The sequence below is a fragment of the Pseudopipra pipra genome, chromosome 2 (genome assembly GCF_036250125.1).
Source record: "Pseudopipra pipra isolate bDixPip1 chromosome 2, bDixPip1.hap1, whole genome shotgun sequence".
Classification (NCBI taxonomy): Eukaryota; Metazoa; Chordata; class Aves; order Passeriformes; family Pipridae; genus Pseudopipra; species Pseudopipra pipra.
Genome location: NC_087550.1, coordinates 115346039 through 115363555, shown reverse-complemented (window position 1 = coordinate 115363555; position 17517 = coordinate 115346039). Strand labels below are relative to the sequence as shown.

General features: G+C 43.1%; 1 protein-coding gene across 3 annotated transcripts in view; it reads right to left on the bottom strand.

The window, feature by feature from the left end:
* Window positions 1–16370, bottom strand: part of DSCAM (DS cell adhesion molecule) — a 443293-nt gene extending 426923 nt beyond the window's left edge. The window contains exon 1 of one of the 3 annotated variants that reach the window (XM_064647059.1): window positions 16246–16370. In XM_064647059.1, coding sequence (XP_064503129.1) covers window positions 16246–16288 — 43 coding nt within the window. In that variant the 5' untranslated portion in view covers window positions 16289–16370. The remainder of the gene's footprint in view (window positions 1–16245) is intronic. The other 2 variants (XM_064647061.1, XM_064647060.1) reach the window with 2 other exon arrangements.
* Between the last annotated feature and the right edge of the window lie 1147 nt (window positions 16371–17517).

Genomic DNA, 17517 nt, shown 5'->3' with positions numbered 1-17517 from the left:
GATCATTTTCTCATTCTAATAACCTCCTGTCCCTCTTTTTCTCCTGAGATGTACAGAAAATAGGTATTGCAAACAGCAGAGAGCTGAGACACCTGCAAGGTACAGGGAGTTTTCAGAGAGTAAGACTGGACAGAACTAACTGCATGTGCTTCTTCCAAACTACTCAAAGGATTTGGGGGCGGCCTGAAGCTCCACCTGACACAAGCCATACAAAAACAAGACAAGGAGGCAGCTGATAATATTTTTCTAAGCTTACCACAGCTTAGAAACACTGTCCAACACATGAGGGGTGATTTGTGGGGGTGGGGGAAATTTTTAGCAACGATGCAAACCAGATACAGGCAGGTTGGAGAGTGGGATAACCTTGGAGTGATGACTTTAGGTCTCGTGAGAGGGAAGGGGCTGCCCCAGCTTGCTGACCTGTTCTTTCTCCTCTCCCCACTATCAGCTGCATCCATGTGCAACCCCAACCACAACTCCAGCAACTATGAACAACCTGGTCTGAAGTGACTGAGCTGATGCCAAATTTAAAACAGCACACACAGCTGGAATCAAACAAACAAGCCAACCCTATACACATTGAGAAAGTGGGAAGGTCAGAGAGAGAAGCAGAGAAAGGTTTACATCCATTAAAACCAGTCAAGGAAGCGTGACTGTTCCCAGAAAGGGCAATATGTGTGTCAGGCAGAACACCAGTGGTCTGAGAAATTTGCTGGTACTGAGGGTTGTTTCAGCATATGCTGCAACAAAGAACTTGAAAATCTTCAATGCCAGCTTTAAAAAGGAGAGGAAGTTCATCAAGTGTATGTGTGTTACTCAGGAGGTTTTAACTGAGGTCAAAACTGTGTGTCATCCACGTCTCCCTCCTCCCTCCCCCGAGAAAGACCCTCTTCAGAATCTCTCTTTAGATGTTTGTAGCTACCTGGAGGTGAGAATTCAGACTAACTACAGCCCAGATACACTGAGCTCTGCTTCAAATGTATTCAGGAAGAGTTATATGCTTAAAACAGCAACAGCTCATCTTGTGGACCTGGACAATGTTATCCCATCAATAGTTACTAGTTTTTATATGAAGACATCACAGGAAAACATGTCTTCAGCCTGTGACACCAGCAGCAATGAAGAGTGTTTTATTTCTGTACACATTAGAGGCAGATAGGTTGTCCCTTCCTTCTTAGCTTGGGTTTGCTTCTCCAATGCAAATCAGCACTGACCTCTGCTGCTGGACTATCTGCATGTGTGCTTCCCAGGAAAAGAGCAAGGATGTTGCAGTAACACAGAGATGGCATTTTCAAAAGGGTTTTCATGCTGCACAACATGAATTCCTCTGCATTTAGAAGTTCAGGGCTCTGAGGATATTTATGGTCACCCGAAAGAGCGTTTGTCTAGTGGGCAGAGAAAATGTTCCTGTTACACAGACAGGGAGAGGAGCTGAAGACTTCAAGGGAATAACATGGAGTACCTCATCCTGCACAGCCATTTTGCCAGCTTCCCACTTGGATATGCTTCCCCCACTCCAATATCACCTTTACACAGGTGATTTCTGTCTGCTGTGGAAGAACCACGTGGAAGATTTTTGGCCATAAAGAAAAAAAGGAGGCACAAAATTAATTCACATGGCATATCCAGTGCACTTCCCACACACATTTTAGCTCATTTTGCAGCCATGTCCTCAGGTCACAAGCTTAAGTAGCTTACCCAGGGCCAGGCAGAGTCTGAGGACCTGTCCACATGGGGATACTCAGGAAATGAATCTGAAATTAAACTTTTAAAAAGAATGAAGCTAAGCAGCATCCTAAGCTAGCACTTTCATTTAGAATTAGAGCCTTAATTCAGCTTAGCCTAATTCTTTCAGTTCTAAAATGAGGTTGGTGACACAAGCCTGCTTCCAGATCTATTTATCTGGAGCAACTGAAGGCATTACTGCCTCCAGCTACTCCTCACTGCCTTCCTGGTGGAGGTTTTTGCCCCACACAACTATGACAGCAGAGTGATCCATGGCAGTGGTGAGAACAAGGCTCACAGGGCATGGATCAGGCTCAATTCATTGACGAGGCAGAGATTTGCCTAAACTATAAGTTTGATGAGATCTCAATATCCCATAATTGTCACACAACTGCACTTTAAAGACTAATAGCATGAAGGTGCTTTTGGCCTCTATGACTATAATTAAAGGGACTCATTTACCCCATGTCGTTTTATAATTGGCAATAGATTGTAGGATGCCAGTCACCTCACAGGTAAAACTGCTTCCTAGACAGTCTGAAAGGGGTGAAATAAGATGTTAGAGGAGGTCTGTGAATCTCTGACAGCTTTTAAGCTAAACAAAGGGAGGGAGAAGGAAAGGAAAACATCCTTTACATCCCTATTCCCTTGCTCTACCTTCCCACACCTGGGGTACAAAAAAGCAAAATCCCCCAAGACAGGTCTTGGCAACCCTGAGTTCAATCTGTCTCACACTCCCCCTGAGATAAATTCATGAGAGGGAGAGAGGGGAAGAGGGAGGGAGGTTGCTCCATGATAGCGTTTTTTGCCCTGTAGAATGGAAACAAACCAAAGGATTTAATTTTAACACCCTGTCTCTGAACTCAGGCCACTCATTACTATCAAACAGCTTCTGACAGAGGAAGACACTGGTGTCTACCTCCATAAAAATAGAGAATTCAGTTACTATATTTTGCTAACACCTGTACATATTTAATATTCAAAGCCAAAATATCTCTTCTTTAAAAGTATTATTATTATTATTATTATTATTGTTGTTGTTGTTGTTTTTCTCCAATATGTAGAATTGAATCATATGAAATGAGATGACCTAAAAATGCAGGACCCCAAAGACAAAGAAAGCAATGCTGCAGCTAAGCATTAATCTCTTAGCAGCACCAAGTTTATCATTTCAGTGTGTTCTCTCCATTCTACACCCTTGTGGAGATTATCTCCTACAGATGACATGCAAAAATAAACCTGGATGAAAAGGGAAGGGAGAGCAGGTAGCAGGAGGAGAAACAGCCTTCTCTCTTCCTCTCTTACACACAGAGAGAGAACAATTTGTTCAGTAAAGAAGGAAGTCTCTGGACCAAAAACATATTTTAGCTTTGAAAAAAGGAGAATTATTTGGGGAACACACCACTCAGAATAGAATCCCATAGAGGATTTAGCTGTACCACAATTTTTTGTCGTGGCAAGTTATGAATGGGATGTGTGGTCTGTATATATTAATGGGGGGGGGGAAAGACTTGGGACCTTTATTTTTAATCCCTAGCAACATTCAGATCATCTAGGGGTAACCTACCTATTTCTGGGTCTGTTCAGTAGAGTAGGAAAACAAAAAGCCCTTTCCTTTTGTATCCCAAAGTGTTTCTAATACAGAAAATCCATTAGATACAGGGAAAGGCAGGAGCCTCCTATCAAGCTGCAAACAGGAATGCTTAAGCACAAGGCACTGAGGCGATGGAAATGCATTCAGAGCACTTAGCACGTAGGATTAATCGAATTATAATTTAATCATCTGATCAAACACTAATTAGCATAATCACTTGAGGGGAAAAGCTGCTAGAGGAGCAGATGAAGAAACACCTTGGGCACCCAGCACATTTTAATGACACAAGATCATGCACAGATAATTTTTTTCTCCTTAATAAAACACAGCAGAGATTGAGGATGGTGGTGCTGAAGAAGCAGTTTAAAGAGGTGTCCTGGATCACAGTTCTCCAGCATGAGAGCTGTTGCAGCTGGGTCTGCAGACCTGAGCTGATTCAGGCTGTACAAGCACAGGAACACCCCACTACCCTGGTTTGCCTTAGGAGGACCTGAGCACGAGCACAGACTTCAGCCTGCTGTGTTCCCATTATAATCATCCCTCCTTGTTTCCCCCAGAGCCTCCCACATGAATGTTTAACTATGGATCAGTCAGATGACCTTCAGGGATACAGCAAAGTATTAGTGTCCTTTTACACACTGCATTTGAAATAATTGGTCTGAATCAGCTGGGTTTTTTGGCTCGGAGCGGGCGAGAATGGAAAAGCAGGAGATATTAAGGGAGCTTTGCTTTGTAATAGTGTCTGGCTTCCCTGCTAAAATCATACCACTTCTGTAAAGCAGAAATCTGGAGAGACCAGAAAAATCCCCCCTGGTGTTTACCCATGCAATAAAATGTCACTTTTATCTGGAGAGTGGGCAGGAAGAGATGTATGGACAAAAGGAAGCCTGGAAGACTGTATGGAAAGGAGGAAGGGGAGAAGCAGGAAGTTGAAGAGGAAAAAGGATCTTTGGAGGGGTCTCTTACTTGAATTTTTACACAAAACAATGTAATTGACTTACTCTTAACAACTGTTTAGGTCTTCAAATGGATATTTCTTTGGGACATTAAAACCATTTAAATGTAATGAACTGCAACATTTATAGATAAGATCACAGAATCATTTAGATCAGAAATGACCTCCAAGATCATTGACTGCAATCACTAACCCAGCACTGCCAAGTCCACAACTAACCCATGTCCCTGCGTGCCACAAGACTGGACTTGGAAAAAGTTTCCTACAATGTTATGTAAGGAAGGAAAATGATGAGCTGCTTACCTACATTTTAAAGACACCAGATCATACAGGCTCAGCCGTGAGCTAATTTAAATTGATTATATCCTTCTTACAGAGCTATTACTAATAATCCTTTCAGCTCCTCAGAATGACTGTACATTGATAAAATCAGGTAACCAGTTACAGCACAGGGCCAATTTACCCCAGGATTTGTCCACACTGGGCACCCTCCTGCGTGCAGTCACTGTGCAGAGTCTGGGAACTCTCAAGAGAGCAGCAGCCCTCCATTGCAGGTGATGATTCCAGAACACATCCCAGCAACAAAGAGCTGAATATCACTTTAAAGCATTGTCACACTTTTAATAAGTGATGGATGAACTAATAGTAGAATCATAAAATGGTTTGGGTTAGAAGGGACCTTAAAGACCACCTAGGTTCCAATCCTCTGCCATGGACACCTTCCACTAGAGCAGGGTGTCCAGAGCTCCAATTAAAAGGCAATAAATTTGTTTCTCACTGACATAAAGATAGAACTACCACACTGCAGCATTCCTGCCTCAAGGAGAGAGATCATATACCAGCATACATGGAGTCCACTTAATTAAAAAGTGAAAGTAATTCCATTAAAATTTAAAAACTTATGGGTTTTCAAATGTGTTGCTTGTTTAAAACATCTAGCTTTAAATTCCTGCTTGCTTCCTTTCCAAGCAACAACTTAAAAGCAAAGTCAGCAGATTTTACATCACCTCTCAAAAACTGCAATATGGCAAAGTGAGAGGGGAGTGACAGAGATGGTGACACTACTTGAGACTGCACCATGCTTAGATATAGGCTGGAACACAAGACAACAGCAACCAGCTTCCCAAAGCGATCCCTGAATCCCTCTTCTCTCCCTTCCCTCTGAGAGGGCAGCAGCCCTGAGCCAAATGGCAGCATCCCCTGCTGCAATCACGAGTGCAGCTCCCCCAGATCTTCCACTTGTAAGAGTACCAGCACTGTGCCATGTCATAATGCCTTCATTTTCCACTTGGAAGCTATTTAATACATGCTACTTATTTTATATAAAATTTTCTGAGCACGAGGCCAAATGCACTTGCCTTAGGAAATGCCAGAGCTGAGGTGCTCAGCCAACCTTAACCCCTACACCAATTATTCCAATGTTTACCCACACCAGGGACTGAAAGCAGCAGAAACAAGATGGGGAAGAAGAGTAACTGCATTACATGGTGGGCAAACAAGGCTGTTATCTTTGAACACAGACAAGAGAGAAACACAATTTATTGACACCAAAAGTTCTCAAAAATTCTTGAAATTAGGTAGCAGTCAGACTACCATTATTTAGCAAAACGTTTGTAAAAATCCTCATTAACTCCTTTTGCCATTACTAAAAATCAGCATTATGCTCTTCTATAGAAATCCATTTTGAGACATGGTAGGAATACTGTAATTGCTTTTGTCCACTAGGGAGTAACTTTTGAACTTAATAAATATGCACTGAACTGCTACAGCAAGAATGTCTTCAGACAGGCATTTCTTTTCCCCTGCATTGGCTTCATGTGTGCCAGTGGTAAGATATTCCAAAGGCCTCCAGCTCAGTCACTAGTGGGACAAACACAGCCTGAGCACATGTAGCACTTTAACAGGACAGTCACATCTCTCTGCAGTCACCCTGCTCCTTCTCAAGCATGAGTGCACTAGATAAAGGCAAAAATCAGGGAAGAAAGGAAGGCATTTGTACAAGATTTTTGCTCTAGACCAGGATAGAAAAGCTAAACCTAAACCTTTCTTCCCCAGGAAAAAACAAACAAACAAACAAACAAACAAACAAAAAAAAAAACCAAAAAACCAAAAGAAACATTCCCTACTCCAGGCTGTGTTCCCATCCTAACTGTTCCGTCTTCCTCAGGACTTGCTAAGCAAGCAGCTCTCCAATCTGATGTAGAGACAAGGAGCTGTTCTCCAGTGGGGAACTGGAGACATCCTCCTCCAGCCAGCAGTGCCCTCAGGAGAACACATCCAGAGCTGGGTGTTCGGGCACATGCGCTGAGCAGCCCCCGCTGCACCAAACCTGCCAGTTCCAGCTCCCAACAGCTGAACAGCAAATCACCACTGCCAGTGCCTCTCTGGAAGCCTGACAGCTCAGCCTCTATTCCTGAGGATTAATTATCTCCCTCCTGCCCAATAAAGGAGCTCAGCTCCTTCCTCCTTCACTCAAACCAGGGACTTGCACATCCTGCCCTACAGCAGCACTGACATTTGTAGGATTGCTTTCCATCCTTGATCTGCCCCACACTCCCCCCAAATCTGTTTGCCTCAGGGAAAAGCTTTTAGGGACAGGAGAAATACTTTTCCTACCAAAATACTTATAAATAACTAAGAATAACAGGGAGAGGAGGGGTGGTAGGCCTCAAACTAAGCCTATATCTGAGATGGAATAGCAAGAGCAGACAAGAATGGGAGAAAAATCAGAATGCAGGCAGTGAAGGGCAAAGGCAGTTGGGAGTTTGAGCACCCCCTCCTTAGGCTCAGCAGGATCCATGGAGAGCACCAGCTTCCTCCCTGGCACAGACCAGCAGCCAAGAACACAGTGATGGGGACCAGCACTGGGCAGTCCCCAAAGTCATGTGCTGTTTTGTTCCCCACCTCACAGGGGAATAAGCTCAGGTATGCCTTCTCCACTGCAAACTGGAGCCAAGACCTGAGAGTCCTTCACCATAAACTGTCCAGCTCAAACTTTGCTTTCAGAGACTGCCCTCCTACTGTCCCACAGGGATTCTCTGCTCTTTGAATGCCCTGCTCTCCTCCTTCTTATACCTTGCAATGTTGTCTGGGTACCCATGTAGTTTTGAGATCACCCTTTTTACCCCTTTACTCTCCACACTAAAAATCCAGTTCATACTCCTATCCCTCCCTCTCCCCTAAGCATTTGTTTTGCATTTTATATATATATATATATATATATTTTATTTTTTTTTTTTTACAAAAATCTGAGACCAAAAAACCTCAGCCACATTTGACACAACAAAAAACATGGTCAGCATCGCCCATCACTCAGTTCCCATAGTTAGATAAATCTTGCTCTGCATTCTTTTCATCTTTTCCCTTGAAATGCTTAAAATCTGGTTTCCAGAACCCCTGCACAACAGGGCTGTGGAAAAGGTTGTCATTGTGGAAGAGAAACCTTCAGGTCACACAATAAAACCAGGAAGATACAAACAAAAGCTTCCTAAATATATGCAGCTAAAAGCATGAACTAGTAAAATGCAAATACTACTCTATACATCTGAAAATCTCTTAACTATGAATAAAAACCTCTACATTGGATGTCTACAGACATATCTAGAGAACTTGTACTTTACTGACAGTTTCCAAAATTGCTTCCTTCATATCATGACTTAGCAAATGCTTCGCTTTTTTCTTCACAACTGCAGTTTCAACACAAAATATGGTTGACCTGCCTAGAAATAATGTGTGAACTGGCTTTTAAACTGCCCCACTGAAAAATCACCTAATGGGAAGAAAAAATTCAGCTGGGGGATGTGTAGTGTGTGTCGGACCTTCTGGATGGTGAAGGACAGGAAGGTTTTTTCTGTTTAAGTTGAGGTCTACCTAAAGCCTGGTTTGCTTGAATAACATTTTTTTCCACCAAGATCCCATGCCAGGGACACCAGAATCTGCTTTTCATAACAAAAAGGACTTTGTCAAGGACTTCCTCTGTCCTTAGCTCAAGCCAGAAGCAGACTAACAGCATGTCACATGCCCACCTCTTAATTATCCAGAGACTGACTTTATGCATTCACAGTATTTTCCTGAGTCAGGGCCAAAATTCCTGATGATACTCATCCAGAAAACCCCAAAGACTTCAGAAGGTAATACCATAAAGCAAAAACAAACAAACAGACCCAAACACACCATGATTTCTGATAGAACAGCAATTGCAGAAGAGAATTTAGGAATAGCCAGAGCTTACAATTCATGCATCACCTTTCCATGGTCTGGGAAAAAGCAACCAACCAGCATTTTGTGCACTCAGATCCTGCCATGTGATTTGTGGAGCCCAATACATGCTGTAACAACAACATATGGGTTCCTCCAAGCCTGCACATTTCAGCATCCCAGCAATTCTTCTCAGCTAAAACAAGAGGCAGCTTAACCAAGAGCCACACGTCAAAGGCTGACATTTGTTATTTGAACTCCGCACTAACAACTGAACCTCTGGAAAACTCTACTGAACAACAGTTTATTATCACAGAGACACCTCTTAAGAACAGAACAGGAAACAAACCTTTCCACCAAGCCCCTTAATTCTGTGGCACCTATAAAATGGAGCCACTGAGGGCTGGCACTCTGCAAATCTGAGAGACAAACACCCTTAGTGTGCAGGCTCAGCATAAGCCACTCAATTTGCAAAACCACATGAGAGGATTTCACGCCAACAGATATTTATATAGACAGAGCAACCCTACAATCTTATCTATAGAATCACTATGAGTAGATTATGTAGATAGGCAACTATTTGTAGCTGCAGTGCCACATAATTATATTCTAGTTTATTGAAATATCCCCGGTCATCTCGATAATCGTGTTTCTGATATCCTTAAAATGCTGGAGGGCTCCCCAAAATTACTAAAAAAAAAAAAAAGATGACAAAGTAAGTGAGAATAATTTTTAGCCTAGTGCAAACATAAATGTTAAGACACAAATCTTCTGCATGGGATTACTGGGTAATTAATTGGGAGAAAATAGCATCAGTCAGACAGCAAAGCAAGTGCCAAATTCTCCACACACAGTAGTTTTTAAGCAATTATAAGCTATACAGATTCACATATATATATATCACAGAATATGCTGTGTTGGAAGTGACCCACAAGGATCACGAAGTCCAACACTTAGACCTCCACAGGACCATGTGCCTGAGAGTACCATTGCATTTGCCTGTAGAAATACATATATATTTTAAAACCTCAGAAAGAACTGTATCCCAGATTTACATGGACGTGCATTTCTGTGTAGAAATGTATGTATATATATATTTTAAAATCTCAGAAGGAACTGTGCCCCTGACACAAGAGCTACTTGAGCAGGACAGTCGGTCTCCAGCTCACAGGGTGTCATGGGCATAGAGGCAAAAAATTCCTCAGGTGATCCTTCTCTGTGCTTTGGTATGTGCCACCTCGATGGGTAGCAGAATGCCATTTCCAGATGTGCTCTTGGGCTGCCCCATGGCCCAGTATCCTGCATTTCTGCAGGCTCTGTCCTTCTGGAAGCTTCGGCAGAGGCGCATCAGTGATGCAGCTCGGGTCGCCGGGCTGATCTCTCCCTCAATTATGAGGAAGCTCCAGGGAGGCTGGTGTTTAGGATGGAGGTGACTCTCTTTCTCAAAGCCTTTGCACATAAAAATGGCTTTCTATAAATAGGATTGCTGGCTCACTCTTAAGTCTTACTCCCTGCCTTCTAAGTAAAAATAGCTTAAATAGGGATGCTGGGAAGACTTGCTAATCTCTGTCAGCCTGTCTGTCCATCCATTTGCATTTCTTTCTTTCCTCAGAACATATCATAACGTTGCCCACAGCACTATGAAAGGCATATATTTATGTACCCTAGTTTCCCTTTTTCTGATGAGTAATTCAATGCCCTGATGGGAAAAAAAAAATACTTATGAGGAAATAAGGATTTTTTTTGTGAATGGCAGTATCAAAAGACAAGCAATGACAAGAAAAGCTCACAGTGCTAACAAGTGCCTGAGGAATCAGGGGCTTGTTCTTGAAGGTATTCTCTTCAGTGCTCTAAAATATTGGGCTGTGAAAGGCTTTTATTGTGAAATATCTCCCATATTACGTTTTATTTTTGAAAACACTAATTGTTTGATGAAATCCTTACAAGGGACAGGGAGGTGAACGCTGAGAAGATAGGGTTTCTTGTGAAGAATAACATAATTTGAAATCCTAATTTCATTGATTTCATATCAGTTTAAATGGATATAAAGCGCTGATTAAATAGGATTGTGAAATATCTCAAACTATATTGTGAAACAAGTAATTTAACTGCAGACACCTACACATTCACCTTGAAATAATTAAGTATTCTGACCTACAGACTTATGTTGCTTAAATGGATTTTTGTAGAATGTTTAAAATATCAATGACTCGAAAGAAGTAACATTAAAAAAAAACAAAAAAAATTTGTATGTTAGAATAATTAAGGTGAATATAATGGTTTTTTCTGCCTCCTTCAGCTTTTAAAGTAGAAGATGGAATTAGTCTTTCCTACTGCAAGTCTGAAAGACTCCTAGACCAAGAGATTGATAAATGGCAGCAAATAAAATCAAAGGCTAAATGAGTGGTATGGTCAAATAGGCCTTGATCCTACCCACTTGTTAACCAGAGTAAACTTTAAGGGGAAACTCCATCTATTTTGCTCTTCAGTCCACTACCCTGACCTCCCACCTCCAGAAAAATGTTTAGTTTTGTCGCTTTCTGCTTTTTTTGTCACTTCAATATTTATTAAATAAAAGAGATTATTTACCCATCCCAAACAACTCCCTCACCTAAGAGAGCAGTGTGTTTGTTAAGACACTTATCCAGGCAAAAACAAAAATTGAAGGCCCAACCTGAGCCCAGCTGCTCTCATGACCAGAGGCTCATGAGCTGGAGGAACTTTCTGGATGAGCTACTCATCAAAACCCGTGAGATTTTTCCAAATAATTCAAATTATCAGTATATTACACGACAACAGTTTACTAGAGAACAAACAACACTAAAACCAGCTTCTAAACTTTTCCAGATGCAGCAGCATTGCAGAGATGCCACTGAAATACACCCTGAATCCTGTGCTGAGTTTTGAGCCCCCCGTGACAAGGAAGACATTGAGGAGCTGGAGCGTGTGCAGGGAAGGGAAATGGAGCTGGGGAAGGGCCTGGAGCACAGGTCTTATGAGGGAGCCTGGAGAAAAGGAGGCTCAGGGGGAACCTTCTCACTCTCTACAACGCCCTGAAAGGAGGTTGTAGCAAGGTGGTGGTCGGACTCTTCCCAAAATGTAACAAGGGATAGGATGAGAGGAAATGGCCTCGAGTTGCACCAGGCGAGGTCTAGATTGGATATTAGGAAAAATTTCTTCATGGAAAAGGTTATCCTTGGAATAGGCTGCCCAGGGAAGTAGTGGAGTCACCTTCCCTAGAGGTATTTAAAAGACCTGCAGATGTGGTATTTGGGGACACAGTTTAGTGGTGAACTTGGCAGTGCTGGTTTGACATTTGGACTCTATGATCTGAAAGGTCTTTTCCAACCTAAACAATCCCATGATTGTATAAAAAAAAAAAAAAAAAAGCTGTAATAAACCCCTATTTAACAGGGTTTATGGGTTTGTTTTTACCATTCCTGGAAAACAACTTCTCTTCAAACACTACCAAAAACACCTTCACTGTCACAAGTGTCTGACGTTCGGTGCTGTGGAAAGAAGATGCAGTGTCCACCAGTCAAAAAGTTTAGTGAGCATTGATAGAAAAAAACACGGACAAAATGCCTCTCCGGGCTCTGTGTGCTCCCACAGCTTTTCAGAATCGTTGTGACTCGTGTGGTTTGCTGCCCACTAGTGTCGTGTGTGACCAGGCAGGAGGCACAGCACATTTCCCACTCCGCAGGGAGGAAACCCCACCGGCCACCCCCAAAACCTGGGGTTGGATCAGTACACCCCAAGCAGAGGAGAAACACACCTTTAGAAACAGATCTAGATATTTCCAACACACTGACTGCCCAGCAATAACAATTTTTCTCTATTTGGCATTTGTTGATTAATTAATAGCTATTCATAGCTCAAGCAACACCAGATTAAAAACACCATCAGCTGTACTGCCATCCACAAACACACACCAAGCTGAATGCTTTCTGCACATAAACTTTCTAAATTAAATTTGGTTACACAATTCCACATCAGCTATGTACCTATCACACTACGTTTCTACAAAGAGAGCCCTTTGCTTTTTTCATCAAATGTTTCATCCCCAACACTGAGAGTCACCATTTTCTTTGGAGAGCAATCATTAGCACCACTGTAGCGTTTGCTACTCGTTCTCCAGCCCAGCCCCTGCTCTCAGTGCAGTGTGATCCTCCTCAGCCTTCTAATATGCTGCTAAAACCCATATTGATAGATATACAGCAGGGAAAGGATTCAAACAGGAAATCATTTTAATGGAAATTTATTTTTAGTGTCATCTGTGCTGTACTGGGTGCCTCCCGATGCTCAATTGATTTCAGCAGAGCATCCATGGACAACAGGCATATAAGAAATGCAGCCAGAGAGAAGCCTGCAGATGGGTTCAGCATACCTACAGCAGGGACTGAATGATGCTGAGAGACACTCGTTTCTGAAAACAGCAGCCTAATTCTGAACTAGCTTGATCACTGTAATTACAATGAAGAGCCAGGATTTTGAAGGAGGCCATTCTCCCCTCACAGCCTCCCCTGCCTTCTCCCTCCTCCTCTCACAGCAATTAGTGAAATGCCCCCTCACTAATTATGACCAGTAGACTTCTGCTGTTCATTTGAAATGCTCCCTCCTGGAATACTTAGGTGTAGTAACACAGAAGGTAGTGCAGGTAGAGTAACCCTGAAGGTAGCTCAAAAGCATTGCTCAGGATTATAACTGCATGACTCAGGCTTTCAAGGTAGTGAATTCAGCTGCAGAGCTCCCACTGATGTCTATATCATCCCACGCACCCTCCAAGGCTGCAATGAATTTATGGGTAATAGTTACCTGTACTTTTAAGGAACTCACAGCAATGAGAGCTTGGAGCCTTCACAAAATATATAAACTTTAGCCAGGTATTCGGGGAGGTTTTGTTTCACGCTTCTGAAGTACTAATTGGATGTAACAGCGTGTCAGTATTTTATTGTCCCCAAAAGGAAGCTATTTCACAAACATAAAGCCTACCCAGTGACACTGCTCATATCTAATTTGACAAAATGTATTTGTGCTGAGAGACCATAGGGAAACATGGGGGCCAACCTTGCTACTGTTATTCAGATGGTTTCCATTATCTTCAACAGAAATTTAGCCCAAGATCACAACTGCAGTTAAACCCATAGCATGGGACTGTTCTTCAACCTATTCCTCCCCACAAAAAAAAGAAAAAAAAAATCAAAACCAAGACCAACATGATTGATCTTACACATTTTAAAGTTCAATTAGAATGAGATGTAACACATAGTTGAAAACTACTTATACATGTGCCTGTGTTTTAAGCAAATGTAGCTTGGCTCCATAAGGGGTTCAGAAATGGCAATGGCAGAAGCCAAGCAGAAAACTGCCCCCCCCACCAGATAAAGCCATAAAAGAATAGTGCCTGTCACACAGAGGAGTTCAGACATAGTTATAGACAGAATAATGAAAATAAATGTGTACATGACATATCTATTTATATATGCAGTCATTTCCTTCAAAGAGATACATATCTGATATGACATTGCATTACAATCTGAAGTCCTTTAACAATATTATTCCCTGACTCTTGACTCTAATATAATGGTCCTAATAAGTGCTACTAATAACCAAACCCATGTTATTGAGTCAGAACATGAAGGTACGTGCTGTTTTCAAAAAAAAATCCTCTAGAAAAACCCTAAAAACATGCATTTTGACATCAAGTATGATGCCAAAAACAAACACACTTTTTAAGTTGCAAATAATCACTAAACCACCAACTATAGGTTTTTACAATGCTTTCATCTTAGAATATTGCTATACACAAAAACATTTAATTTTAGTCCTCCAAGAGTCACAAATGTACAGATGTTGCCATGTGGCAGCACAGAATCCATGCAGATGCATCCATCATGTACACATTATACTGTTGTATTTTTGGGATACAAATTCAGGTTTGACTGTGATCCAAAAACACATGGAAAGTGAAAGTGAAATTACTACTCACTTCATAGATCAAGGAATAAATGAAAGTGATTTTCATAGTATTTCAATCTCATAAAGCAAAAATTACTCTGTTCTTCAAAAACCCCTGGAATGAGGACTAACTAGGTTAGAACATGAATTTATAGCATCAGTACAGTAGGAAAAAAATACACGCTTTTTCTTTTTTTTTTTTTTTTAAAAAAAGTATAAGATTTATGGAAAGAAATGAGGTCCTTTGCTATGCAAATCTAGTTTTAAATGAACAGCACTGGTCAGAGCATACACTTTCAGACTGATTCTTTCTGTCTTACAACCAGCAAATCTCTCCCTCCGAGGTATCTGGCTGAAGAGGTTAGAGATAAAAGCACAGTGCTGGCTGTCATAAATAAATAAATAAATAAATAGATGGATAATTTCTTAATGTTAGAACTTGTTGCAGATGCCTTACTGCTAAAAGAAATTCCAAAATTTTGAAGTTTATAGTCTGGGGTTTTTCAATCCTTTTGCATTCCGTGGCACGCAGAACACGAAAATGTTTTAAGATCGCTCTAAATACCCACTTAAGATTCACCTCCCAATTTCTGACCTACCCAGCTATTCACACTGGACTAGCCATGCCTGTCAATGTGTTTTCTCATCCAGTGTATCCTTAAGAAGATGTGAAGGCACCCTCATCCAGCATTCATTCCTCACCCTCTGCCAGAGGTTCAATTATTTCTATCTTCCAGGAAAATCTTACACTTTGCCCTGTGCTCCTCTCTCATTCAGTCAATACAAGAAACGTTCTTTCTATTCTACCTGCTCTGCCTATTTGGAGAACCGTGTGTTTAATCTTTCTGATTTATGTGTCAGGATGTAAAGCATTACAGGCAACGTTACATTCTCAAGTCTGAAAAGAAGGAGGCAATGCAATAGAATAGCTGGAACCCCAGCATAATTTGTTTTCTGTCCTTAAAACTGCAGTGCTAACGTGCATTTTACTAAAACTTAAGCAATTTAAACATATTTTCGTATATGCCATGGTTTGCCATCACATATATCTGAATGTTCCAAAATACCCCCCATCCACTACTAAAAACACCCAGAAACTGTAATAAACGTTTGTCAATCAAAGAGTTGGCAGAATGAAGAAGGGGGAAGAAAAAAAAAAAAGAAAGAAAAAAGAAGAAAAAGAACAGATTTACCCTTATTCTATCCCCACTCTAATATCGTCTTCCTAACTTTATAATTAACTGAAAGTCTTCAACATTTCCAGATGATGTAATGCTTATCCGTGCATATTTTTACATAAATGAGTGAGGAAAAAAAAAATTTCAAAGCAGGTACCTTTATGGTGAAATGATGAAAGTGAAGTAAATTTAAAATATAACTTCTTAAATATATATAGAAAAAAATTGTAAGGTGAAAGCAGAGGGCGACTTAAAAAGAAAAACGCAAAAGGAAGCAATATCTCAATGCGACCGCTTAGGATGAAAGCCCTTCAAATTATCCCCGTGTACTCTGACGGATTTATACGGCACTTGGCGAAATTCTGTACTTTTCCAGATGAGAAAGAAAAGAGAAGAAAAAGCGCTTCTCTCCCTGCTCTCTCCGAGCACCGCGGTGTTCCGAGGGAGGCAGACGCCGAGGGACGCGGCTGGTGACGGGGCTGTCACTTCGCGAGGTGAGCGAGTTTAAACGATCTCACACCGCCAGCGCGACGCTTTTTTAACACAAAAGGCACCGCCGCGACCCGCTCCCCTTCCCGGCCGGCAGGAGGGGAAGGATGAGGGAGAAGGGAAAAAGGTGCCCGCGGCGGGGGGCTCACCATGCGAGATGCTGTGGAGCAAGGCGACGGCCAACATCCACATGCCCCCGCCGCTCCCCCGCTCCCCGCTCCGGGCTCGCCCTCGCCCGCCGCGCCCACGGCCGGGCCGGAGCTGCCAGGCAGCGCGCACCGGGTCCGGCCGCCGCCGCCTCCTCCTCCTCCTCCTCCTCCTCCACCACCACCTCCTCCTTCTCCACCTCCTCCTCCTCCTCCTCCCTCGGCTGGTGGCTGCTCGGAGCCTGCGGGGCCGCTCGTCCGCCCAGCGAGCGCTCAGCCCCGCCTGCAGCCCCGCGGCTCCGCCGACACTCGCCCGGCGCTCGGGCGGGGGAAGAGGCGGCCGGCGGCGGGGGCGGGAGGCGGGTGCGCGGCGCCCAGGTGTGTCCTTGGCTCGGGGAGGCGCCCGCAGGGCGGCGGGGGCAGGGCCACAGGTGACAAAATCCTCCGGCGCGGCCACACGAGCATCCCCGCCGGCGGCGGCCGGCCCCGAGCCGCGGCGAGCCGGCTCCTCGCACGCCTCCTCGCACGGCTCCTCACACGGCTCCCCTCGGCCCGGCGGCGGGCGGGCGGGCAGGCGGGCACATCTTCCTTTTCCCCTTCTCTCTTGCCTGCTCTCCTCGCTCCCCTCGCTCTCTGGCGGCTCGGAGCGCTCGGAGCCCGCCGCTCACCTCCCCTGCCTTGCCGGCGCGGCGGAGGGCAGCGCTAACCCCAGCCCTCCGCAGTCTTAAAGCACCACCGGGGCCGCACAGTGGAAAAACCCAAGACCAATAGAAGAAGGCAGCAGAATATCCCTGCCTCTCAATAGTTGGCTGAACTGCGGCCGTTTGGCATCAGCTGAGTTGTATATGACTAATGTGTTGACAAGTCGTGTAGGGGGGACTGGAGGAGGGGGCCCTTCTAGAAGGTCACAGCCCAGACAGGCGAGCACATCAAATAATTGAGTGAGAGCCTGTGCAAAACTGAACGAAAGCACATATATATATACACACACACGCATCTTGCAGTGCTTACACGGATCCAGACACTATTTGGTCTTTCATCTGCGTCTTTTTCTGTGGTAAAGAAATTCTTTTCCCCCTGTAGTGAAAGAGTAAATTACAGCCTCTCTAACTAAAAGCAATTTCTGCGTCTATTCTTTCTTCACATCTATGATGTGAAGGTTGGTCTAAAAAGGAAAAGAAAAAAAATAAAAAGAAAAGAAAAAAGGGAAAAATATTAAATGAAGACAGCTGAAAAAAATCAATATTTTGAAATACATAACAGCATTAGGGCAAC